Here is a 12,218-nt window from a genome sequence, read left to right on the forward strand (position 1 = left end):
TCCTGGATGGAGATGCCCACTCAGCCAGTCTCTAGGTGAGGTTGGTCACCACTGCAGTGGTTGGTTGAGTGGGCATCTCTAGCCATTTCCTATGTGCTGAGCAGGAAGTGGAGAGATGTGGTAACCAGAGATACATCAGAATGTCAGTGCCGGAAGATGACTGATGTTAGTAATGCTTTTTTAATTATTAATTGTTAACTTCTTCTGCTTCTTTTAGAAAAACATTCTTGCTGACATGATTATGTGTTTTTTAGGTTCTAAATAATTCTTACTGAAAACTCCTGTCAGGCATGTTTGCTCAGTAAATTTGATGAAACTGGTCCACCCAGTATATAATTTAACATATCTGGTGACTTACTTAAACTGGTGCAAGAGAAAAGTGATGCAGTTGCATCTTCAGGATGGATTTTGTCTTTAGCAACATTATGGCAGCCATTTTGTTTGACCTAATAATGGCCCCTAGACAAAATGAGTCATAATTGAAGGTATTTAGGAATGATGTTGTAGTATTGAAATATTTAACTATTTTCAGTAATTTTGTTCTATTGTTTCTTAGAGAACTCCTTAAAATAGTCTTTGAAAGAGCCTTAAACTGATCAAGCGAGTTTTTCACGTCATTTTGAACAGTGCCCCACAGAAGATAGCAAGAACACATTCCAAACATAATTGTGTACTTTGTGTCTTTATTCTATGTCCAGAAACGGTGCTTTTATTCTGGTGGAAAACAGCTCCCAAGTACCCAGCTGGGCGGGGTTTGCTGTTCCCTGTGACCAAAACAAACCAGACTTAAGAAGATGGGATGGCTGTTTATATCATGGGATTGGTAGCAGCTAGAGATATGGGTATGGTCTTGTTTTAAAGCATTCCAAGCTATCAGCATTATTTCCATTACATTTGAATATATAGCTGTTAGAAATCGAGTCAGGGTCGAAATCAGTGAAACCTGCTTTTGCTTTTAGTTTCAACTGCATTCTCTGAAATCCCAATTTCTAAGAGCTATATCTTACAATCTAATGGATATACTGCTGGTATAGTCTGGAAACTTGGGATGCTAGCTTTCAAACAAGACCACAACCATATATCTAGCTGCTACCAATCCCAAGATATAAGCAGCTAAATCAGCCTGCCCCCTTCTTAAGTCTGGTTTACTTTGGACACTTGGAACAGCAAATCCCACCCTGCTGGGCACTTCAGAGCATTTTACAGCACAATAAAAGCATCTTTTCTGGACATGGAATAAAGACACAAAGTATACACAGGTATGTTTGGAATGCAGTTGCAATCTTCTGTGGGGCAATGTTGTTAGTTATTTTGGTGAAAATGATATGACAGACTCCCTTTAAGTTGTAATGCTAAACTTTATTTTTATCATGCCCCTGTTGCAGATTATGAGGCCTCTGATTGCCCATGAATGTACATTGGAGACTTGAGGTCTCTACATCCTTATGAGCACTACCTAGGCTAACAATGGCACCGTCCAATTCTGCACATTTTACATCCAGCACATGCGCATATCCCAGATTATGCTCAGTCACAGATAGCAGAACACAGGGACTGTAGCTGATGGGGGAGAACTGTTTGGTTAAATTGTGATTTTGGACCATTAAAACATAACTAGTACTACAGATATGGAATCTAGAGCAATATTTTTTATTTTTCTACGGCACCCATTCTTGCTATCAACACTCAGAGCCACATTGAAATACATTGTCAGGACTGCTGTTCATGTGCACAGCAGTCTGGACTGTGTATTTCAGTGCAGCTTTGAGTGCTAACAGAAGGGAAACAGGTGACAGTAGGAAAATAAAAAGAAGTGATCTGCACTCCTCATCTGAAGTACTATGCATGTATTACTGTAGATAATAGTTCAAAATCGGGATGACAGATTCTCTTTAAAAGGCTTCTGTCAGCAGATTTGTCCCTATGAAACTGGCTGACCTGTTACATGTGTGCTTGGCATCTGAAGGCATTTGTGTTGGTTCCATGTTCATATGTGCCCACATTGCTGCTGTAAAAAATGATGTTTTAATATATGTGGTGTTGAGCGAATCAAAGCATATAAACCGGAATTTGATTTGCCACAAAGTCGAATTTCCTCAAGCTTAATGGTAACACATTGATTTTTTTCCTAAAATGGTGGCTGAAAATAAAAAAAACTATACTCGCCTCATCCACTCGATCGTCGAAGCCATCCGCTACGTCTTGATTGAAGAAAACCTTCCAAAGGACCTGCGGCGAGCGTGAAGACATCACCACATAATCACGCTGGCTGCACACACGGCGAACACATCACCACTCACAGCCAGTGCCATCAAGTGGTGATGTTAGCGAGCTCACCTCAGATCCTTTGGCGGGTTTTCTTTAATCAAGATACAAGTGGACGGCCTGTCCGCAACCAAGTGGATGAGGTGAGTATATATATATATATATATATTTTTTTTTAAGCTTGGATTAACCCCATGTGCACCAGAATTTGAAAATTCAATTTGGCAACTTTGCCAAACTTTGTCAAGAAATTTGATTCCATTGTCAGAAATTGTTTTGCATTGTATGGAGCAGGCAAAATGACGGGGAACAGCATCTAGCATCTGCGGGGTTAAATAGGCGGATGGTGCTATTGCTGTTCCCCATCATTGTGCCAGCTCCATACAATGAAAAGCAATTTGTGATGAAGTAAGTGGTAACAAATTTCTTGAGGAAGTTCAGTAAATTACTGAAAATAGTTAAATATTTCAATACTACAACATCATTCCTAAATACCTTCAATTACGACTCATTTTGTCTAGGGGTCATTATTATGTCAAACAAAATGGCTGCCATAATGTTGCTAAAGACAAAATCCATCCAAACTCAAACACTGCTGCATCTTCAGCCTGAAGCCACAATATACTTTCTGGTTCAGTATAATTTGAGAATGTTGATATCTAAAGTGTTTTTTTTTATTATTATTAGAGAAATTTCCTTTATGTCGTTGATTTTTAGACTGTCATAATAGTCACATTGAGTCTAATATAAGTCAAGTACATGAGAAAATAGTACAGATGTACTAGGATAATGTTGTAGACCACAATATCTAATCTGGATTAATGGTATAAACTGTGCCATTTAGATTATCACAGACTGCAAAAGCCGGAAACACATTATAACATCCAGAGGAATTGGGGGCTTCAGCTGGTTTCCATCCAGTCTTAGGTATCGCAGATGTGGAACAAAGGAATAATCTGCAGTCAAAAACTCAATTGGAGCAAAAGGTAGTGGGCAAATCTCAGTACCATTAATTTCTGTGGAGAGAGAGAGAGAGAGAGAAAAGTATGTATATATCAGCCACTATAATAATGCCAGACACATGCAATGCAGAAGCCATGAATATACTTGCTGCTGTTATTCTTCATCTGTTCCCCAAATCTATTGTTATGTTTTATAAATGATTATGTAACAATATACTTATTCCACATTTTTATTCATCAAAGCAAAGACATGAGACAGTATTCAAGAACAGCATGTGTCCATTACTCAAAGTCTGGCATTCCGTTTTTTATAAACACATAAATTATGCATTCTTTGGCAGGGGAGGGAAATAGCAAAATATCAGATATTTAGGCTCAGACAAAAGAGATATCATTTCAAGTACACAGTGAATCTCCAGTTTTCTATAGTGCAGGGTGCAGAGATCATATAGACATTCTTAAATAGCAACATGAACTGCTATCCTGTGCAATCTCTACAGATGTGAAAAGATTGGGGTAAAAATGAAAGGTGGAACCTGATTAGTTGCTATGGGAAACTAAGCCAGTTAAACTTTACACGAGTTTGATAAATGATCACAAATGTTTCTATACATCAAATGCATGAAATACAGATCAGTGAGTCAACTGAGAACTAATTAGATTATTACAAATTTCACAGAAATTCTGGTGCAAAACGTCATGGAGGATGAAGATAGGGGATCACATGACCCTGGGAGGTAGGGGGGACTTGCCCTGATTGTGTAACACCCCAGAGGTGCATTAAATTAAAAATATTTATTACTTAACATTCCCCATATGTCTACTTTATGTTGGCATCATTTTGGAAATGTCATTTTATTTTTTTTAGGACGTTAGAAGACTTAGAAGTTTAGAAGCAATTCTTTCAATTTTTAAGAAAATTTCCAAAACCCACTTTTTAAGGACCAGTTCAGGTCTGAAGTCACTTTGTGGGGCTTACAAAGTGGATGCCCCATAAATGACCCCATTGTAGAAACTACACCCCTCAAGTTACTCAAAACTGATTTTACAAACGTTGTTAACCCATAAGGCGTTCCACAAGAATTAAAGAAATTTCACTTTTTGGGCAGATTTTCCATTTTATAAAAAAAAAATCTTTAACACATTGAGGGTTAACAGCCAAACAAAACTGAATATTTATTACCCTGATTCCGCGATTTACATAAACACCCCAGATGTGGTCGTAAACTGCTGTACGGGCACACGGCAGGGCGCAGAAGGAAAGGAATGCCATACGGTTTTTGGAAGGCAGATTGTGCTGGATTGGTTTTCTGAACGCCATATGTTTTTTATTTTTCTGCCGATCGTCTTCTGCAGGGGCTCGTCTTTTGCAGAAAGTATTGAGGTTTTTATTGGTATCATTTTTGGGTACATAGGATTTTTTAATCATTCATTATTACACTTTATGTGGCAAGGTGACCCAAAAATTGGCTGTTTTGGAACAGTTTTCATTTATTTATTTTTACAGCGTTTATCTGAGGAGTTAGGTTATGTGTTTTATAGAGAAGATTGTTACGGACGTGGCAATACCTAATATGTATACTTTTTCTTATTTATTTAGGTTTTACACAATAATAGCATTTCTGAAACCAAAAAAATGATGTTTTAGTGTCTATAGTCTGAGAGCCATAGCTTTTAAATTTTTTTGGCGATTGTCTTAAATAGGGTATCATTTTTTGCGGGACGAAGTGACGGTTTGATTGGTACTATTTTGGGGGTCATAAGCCTTTTTGATTGCTTGCTGTTGCACTTTTTGTGATGTAAGGTGACAAAAATAGCTTTTTTGGCAGTTTTTTTATTTTATTTTTATGGTGTTTATCGGACGGGGTCTATCATGTGATATATTTATAGAGACGGTCGTTACGGATGTGTGACACCGAATATGTGTATTTTATTTTTTTTCATAGGAAAAGGCAATATATTTTTTTTTATTTACATTTTTATTCATTTTTTTATTTTTCATTTTAATTATTTTTACTTTCATTTTTTATCAAGTGCCTCTTGGATCATGGAACATTGCAAAGTATAATACTATTAGATGTCCTGTAGGTGGCAACAGCGGACGCTTTTGCGAAGCGTCCGGTTGCCATGGCAACCATCAGGTGCTGCAATCACAGCGCTGCAGCCCCGATGGTTGAGAGAGGGAGCTCCCTCCCTCTATTAACCCCATGGATGCCGAAACCGCAGCATCTTTGGGGTTACAGGAGAGTGTCAGCATAGAGCTGACACTCTCTACTGATGGTGGTGGCTCAGTAATGGAGCCGCCACCATCACACACACAGCAGGGGGATCGGGGGCAGCGCTGGAAAGGGGGGGAGATAGGTGGGTACAGCCGCCAATATTGAGGGAGGCTGGGGCAGGAGCGGCGGGTGAGAATGAATGCATGGGGTGAGGAGGGGGCGGACCGCATCAGGGCAGCTGCCTCTAGATGAGCTGCAGGCAGACACAAGGGGGGGCTTGGAGGGGCACAGATGGGGGGCACAGCCAGAGATCGGAGAGGTATTACGAGGACACTACCTGATTTCAGGCTCTGATCTGCAGAGCGCAGATCAGAGCATGAAACCGGCATTTTTTTTACTGCCGCGATCCGATTGGTTAGTCTGCAGAGACTAACCAATCGGATCGATTGTCGGCAAGGGGCCTGTAACGGATCTCCTAGCACCCCGACCGGGTACCTCCGTCGATAGATGCTCCTAGTGCTTTCCGAGGACTCCAAGCACTCCACTTGACACCGTACGCCCTGCAGACCCCACGAACCGCCGCAGCTTGGTTGGGGTCTCACCGTCCTCCACCCACGCTGGACCTACGACAAGGCTCCAGGCTCCAGTGGGTGAACCTCTCCTACAGCCAGAGAGCAGGAACAGCTCTTACAAGAGCTAGTAGTTATGCCAGGGGAGTATAGCAAATCTTCAGCGTATAGCAATCCCCCAGTTTGATCAGTTATCCAAACACCAGTCTCAGCATGATGAAGGATAAAACAGGAACACTTTATTGAGGGCTACCCGCCCGTATTTATGCAGGTCCCCATCTGGTGGCCACGCCCTTAGGGGACCAGAATGGAGACTGCGACACACCGAACAGATATAACACATCCCCACAATGCATCATGGTTTCCTCCTCTCTGCCTAGCGACACCCGAGGAGCAATCCAATTATGTCTCAGGACAAAGGGAAAACACCAATACACATGTGGGAACAACAGGACAGGAATCACCACCCAAATACACAATGGCACACCCCCACAGCAAACACAGACATTTAACATATCCCCAGATAGCTCAAGTCTGAGTGCATATCATTAGGTGAATGGCACTCAGAATACACGAATACAATACTATTAGCTATCTGGGTGCCCTCACATAACATACAATTTAACCGAACGCATAATAACATAAAACACAATTCCAAAGACAGATTTAAGCTGTGCGGCCGGCCTGTTTTCTTTAAAGTTAGTATGGGCCATAATCCTGAGGCAAGAGGCTAGCAACCAGCCCCCTCCAAAACACCGTGGCGAGGTTGGTTTCGTCACAGGGCCACTCTCATTGGTCCCTTGCCGGCATTACTGCACTGTATGCTGTCCGTGACAGCAGCAGGGCTCGGGCAGAAGCTTTAATCCAAGCGCTTTTCAGCGCTTGGATTAAAGAGCTGGTTTGATGTTTATAGAAGTGATAGCTGCACGGGGCATGTGCAGCTATCACTTATATTTACAGATTGCGGTTCGGAAGGGGTTAAGACCAGGCCATTTTTTGCAAATCTGACATGTCACTTTATGTGGTGATAACTTTAAAAAGCTTTTAATTATCCAAGCTATTCTGAGATTGTTTTCTCGTCACATATTGTACTTCATGACACTGGTAAACTTGAAGTAGATGATGATCAGCCGGCACTCCATTAAACAATTAGCGTGGTGCTCGCGTCCGAGATCACGATCGCATGAATATAGTAAAGAAAGACCGGCACTCACTGAATCTTGAAGAAAGGAAATCTTTATTGTCACATATAATCTGTGACGCGTTTCGACTCACGTCTAGAGTCTTTCTCAAACATATAGTATATGATACAAACAAAAATAAAACACGGCATTTAAATAACCCGCCAAGGCGGAAATGACATCACATTACCATGGTAACAAAATCAGCAGGAACAATCAGCCAATCAGAATATAAAGCAAGTGAAGAAAATGGAAAAAAGGGAAGAAAAGAAGAGATCCCAGCCGCAATCAATTAAATAAAGTTGCAAACTTGTGCTGCCGCTGGGATAGCTTCAAGTTTTCTAAAAGTAGAAAGGAAACAAATTATATAATACATGGATTTGCAACAATGGTAAATGTTTTATATACAAAAGAATGAAAGATAGCGAATGTTTAGAGAGCTGAAGAATCACAAAAAAAAATGTGGAGGTCATACTCCCGGTTCAAGCCTTTGGGCTGCAATGTTTGCAAAGTGTGAATCCAATAGGATTCACGCTTCTTCAACATTTTAACCCTGTCACCACTTTATTTAACCCTACCACTGCCATTAGAAAATTTTCGCTATTTGAATTGCTAATTGATTGCGGCTGGGATCTCTTCTTTTCTTCCCTTTTTTTTCATTTTCTTCACTTGCTTTATATTCTGATTGGCTGATTGTTCCTGCTGATTTTGTTACCATGGTAATGTGATGTCATTTCCGCCTTGGCGGGTTATTTAAATGCCGTGTTTTATTTTTGTTTGTATCATATCCTATACGTTTGAGAAAGACTCTAGACGTGAGTCGAAACGCGTCACGGATTATAAGTGACAATAAAGATTTCCTTTCTTCAAGATTCAGTGAGTGCCGGTCTTTCTTTACTATATTCTTTACTGGTAAACTTGAGTCAATATCTCATTTTTATTGGTAAAAAAAAATAAAAAAAGAACCAAAAATTTAGAAAATTTAGCAATTTTCAAAATGTCAATTTCTCTGCTTTTTAAACAGATGGTGATACCACTTCCTGCTTTTCATTACCACACCAATTTGTAGTTTATATATAGAATTGCTTGGAGGTGTGGAAACTCCTAGTCTGAATGTGCCTTTATTTCCATCTACAGACAACATTCTGGTGCACATGTGAGGCCTGGGCTATATCATCCAGTCTTGGGTGGGGTTCAGAGCTCTCTCCCTCCTCCCATTGTAAGCATGGCTGCATGCTGGAGGTAACTGGGAGTTTGCTGTGAGTCGGCCCTTGCGCTCCTGTAATTTGCCCACTGGCTCCTGGTATTGCCCGTATGGCACAGGTAGGTTTAGCATTAGGTCCCGAGCTACTTGAGAAAACTTGGCGCAGTGCTCGGGCTCAGACATGTTCTCGACAGTAGGATATGTTGGCTAATCTCTCAATTTTACATCAGTATGCGGGTTTGTATTCAGAATGCTATTATTTCCCCTTATAACCATGTTATAAGGGAAAATAATAAAGATCGGGTCCCCATCCCAATCGTTTCCTAGCAACCGATTTTCACGCAGCCCTATTCACTTGTATGGGGCCTGCGTTGCGTGAAAAACACACAAAATAGAACATGCTGAGATTTTCATGCAACGCACAAGTTATGCGTGAAAATCACCGCTCATGTGAACAGCCCTATAGAAATGAATGGGTCCAGATTCAGTGAGGGTGCAATGCATTGCACCCGCGTGTAAATCTCGCTCGCGTGGAAGAGGCCTTAGAAGTTTAGAAGCAAATCTTAAAATTTTTAGAAAATTTCCAAAACCCAATTTTTAAGGACCAGCTCAGGTCTGAAATCACTTTGTGAGGCTTACATAATATAAACCACCCAAAAATGGTCCTATTTTAGAAACTATACCCCTCAAGGTATTCAAAACTGATTTTACTAACTTTGTTAACCCTTTAGGTGTTCTACAAGAATTAAAGGGAAATGTAGAAGAAATATCAGAGTTTTACTCTTAATTTTAATCATTTTTTTCCAGTAACAAAGCATTTCCAGTAAGAAAGCATTACATTTCAGGTTGCCCTTGTTTTTAGCCCTCACCCGGATAGCCATGTTAGTAAGGACTCCCCCCAACTATCAGCTTTACCCAAGTTGCTCTCAACAGCGCCCAATACCTTTTTCCCCCCTTTTCAGGTTATTAGGGAGCCCCCTTTGCTTAAAAGGGTTCTTATAACCTGTGCTGCTGTTCTTATGCCCATGTGTATTACAAATATTACCTCATTTGGATTACAATTAATTATTTCCTATGGATTACAAAGGACTTTTTTGCACTTTTGTTCCCGTCAGGTGCACTTCATCTACAAGCACTGAAGAAATGGACTCTAATGTGATTTTGTTGCATTATTGCACTGAATTTTATTGCATTGAATATGAGCCTTATATGTTTGCCTTACCTATTTTGCACTATTTCTGCACTAACTTTTTGAATTTTCAGTAATGTTCAAGTGTACCATGCCTGTTGTGTGTATTCTCTTGCAGGAGCAGCAATGTGATCCTATGCACTTTTTGTATGGACTTTAGTAAAGTAATATTGTTAGCCAGATAGACTGCCTCTGAGGACGTCTTATGGGTCACAAGCAAGTCTTACATTACCGTTGCTCATTATGGACTGCCTCCGAGGACATTAAAATACTAATGGTTCTTAAGTTACCTTGTGTTAGCTAACCTAGGCATTGTATTGTATTGATATACAGGGGGAAACACGTGGTAAGTCACAAGCAGATCTAAGACCATCAAGGGTAACCCGCTGCTTATACGTATCCTGAGAGATTAGAGAGCACTGCCTCATCCTTCTAAGTTTATTTGTGGTCATGGCTACGGCCAAGAGGTATCCGAAGAACCCTAGGGAGAAAACAACGGGAACAACCTAACCCAGCTAGGCGTGTCTTAGCTGACCTGACTAAATGGCTTGTTGTGTGCCCTAAGCCATGATCGTGGGTAGGCCTATAAGTGGGCATACCCTGTGGAAATGAGAAGATAAGGGAGGGAGGGTGGGGCACCTGAAAACACACACCTGTGAGTGAGGGTGTGGCTCGTATATGAAGAGCCTCCGCCCCTCCCACAAATGCAGGCTGACTAATCAGCCTTACCAACTTGTGGTCATGGCTACGGCCAAGAGGTATTCGAAGAACCCTAGGGAGAAAACAACGGGAACAACCTAACCCAGCTAGGCGTGTCTTAGCTGACCTGACTAAATGGCTTGTTGTGTGCCCTAAGCCATGATCGTGGGTAGGCCTATAAGTGGGCAAAAACCAAGCCAAGTAGGGTAGAAAAGGAATTTGAATGGCATGTACAAACTAATCCCCAAGCCAACTGCAAGGCATCCGGGATCTAGAGCGAAAATTCGGGGTATGTGAGGCAAGACCAGTAGGAAACCTACAACCCATCTGGTAGATGACAAGGCCAGAGACATGATGCTCAAAAGCGGAATGGAGGACCGAGAATACGTTGTGAAATGGATCATAAAAACCAACTGAAACTTGTAAAGTTTGGTTCTAGTGCGAGTACTGGCAATGCCCTAGCGTCAGGAGATCGTGGGACCAAAACCTAACTGCCTAGACTATGCAGGAATGAGAGCCAAAAAGAACCATGTAGATAGGAAGAGAATCCTTGAATAGTTACCCAGACAAAAGCTATCCACGCTTTGTTCTACTGTGCGCCCCCGAGAATTGTTTTTACGCTTGAAACGTGAAGACCGACATACTATCTGAATCCTCTACCGTGAGAAAATGCTGGACCTTGTCCAAAATCCGATTCAACGTGATTGTAGTGAGTCAGAGGTTAGTGCAGCAAGAAGCTATGAAGCCATAATATACAAGATTCTGTCTATGCCCTCCCATGAGTGAGGGAATGCAATAAAGCTACTGGCGAAAATGAATTCCTGGTCGTGGTAAAAAGGCAAAGACTTTGTGCGGGGACCTGGTTGACAAGATATGATAGACTACAATCAGAGACTGAAATGCTAGAGCGAATTGCCCTACTTGTTCTTCCTCTGGCAGGACCTGAACGAAAGCATGAACAATTAAAGAAAGACGAAATATCTGCGTAAGACATGACAATAATGCTGTAGGGCGAACCGGACCAGTTTGCGGTCAAAACATAAAATGAGCGATCAACATGGATTATTAGGAAATTAGGGAAGCAGGTATGTATGCGATACATAGGGGCCAAATCAGCCTAGATGCACAGATGGACAACCAACCAGGCAATCAGCCCAGCAGGTTTGAAAACAGTCGTCGGGCCCCCGAAGCCATGGGGCCGAAGCAGTCGTCGAGTCCCCGAAGCCATGGGGCTGAAGCAGTCGTCGGGCCCCTGAAGCCATAGGGCCGAAGCAGTCGTCGGGCCCCCCAAGCCATGGGGCCGAAGCAGTCATCGGGCCCCCCAAGCCATGGGGCCGAAGCAGTCATCGGGCCCCCCAAGCCATGGGGCCGAAGCAGTCATCGGGCCCCCGAAGCCATGGGGCCGAAGCAGTTATCGGGCCCCCGAAGCCATGGATCAACATGGATTATTAGGAAATTAGGGAAGCAGGTATGTATGCGATACATAGGGGCCAAATCAGCCTAGATGCACAGATGGACAACCAACCAGGCAATCAGCCCAGCAGGACTGAAAACAGTCGTCGGGCCCCCGAAGCCATGGGGCCAAAGCAGTCGTCGGGCCCCCGAAGCCATGGGGCCGAAGCAGGTCGTCGGGCCCCGGAGCCATGGGGCCGAAGCAGGTCGTCGGGCCCCCAAAGCCATGGGGCCGAAGCAGGTCGTCGGGCCCCCGAAGCCATGGGGCCGAAGCAGGTCGTCGGGCCCCCAAAGCCATGGGGCCGAAGCAGGTCGTCGAGCCCCCAAAGCCATGGATCAACATGGAGCGATCAACATGGATTATTAGGAAATTAGGGAAGCAGGTATGTGTGCGATACATAGGGGCCAAATCAGCCTAGATGCACAGATGGACAACCAACCAGGCAATCAGCCCAGCAGGTTTGAAAACAGTCGTCAG

The 12,218-nt window shown here is 42.5% G+C and overlaps 1 protein-coding gene across 2 annotated transcripts in view; it reads right to left on the minus strand.

The window, feature by feature from the left end:
* Positions 1-2,038: 2,038 nt before the first annotated feature.
* Positions 2,039-12,218, minus strand: part of LOC122933338 (proline and arginine rich end leucine rich repeat protein) — a 286,012-nt gene continuing 275,832 nt past the window's right edge. For both annotated transcript variants that reach the window (XM_044288284.1, XM_044288283.1), the window contains one exon: positions 2,039-3,281. In XM_044288284.1, coding sequence (XP_044144219.1) covers positions 3,106-3,281 — 176 coding nt within the window. In that variant the 3' untranslated portion in view covers positions 2,039-3,105. The remainder of the gene's footprint in view (positions 3,282-12,218) is intronic.

Source organism: Bufo gargarizans, chromosome 3, assembly GCF_014858855.1.
Source record: "Bufo gargarizans isolate SCDJY-AF-19 chromosome 3, ASM1485885v1, whole genome shotgun sequence".
Taxonomy (NCBI): Eukaryota; Metazoa; Chordata; class Amphibia; order Anura; family Bufonidae; genus Bufo; species Bufo gargarizans.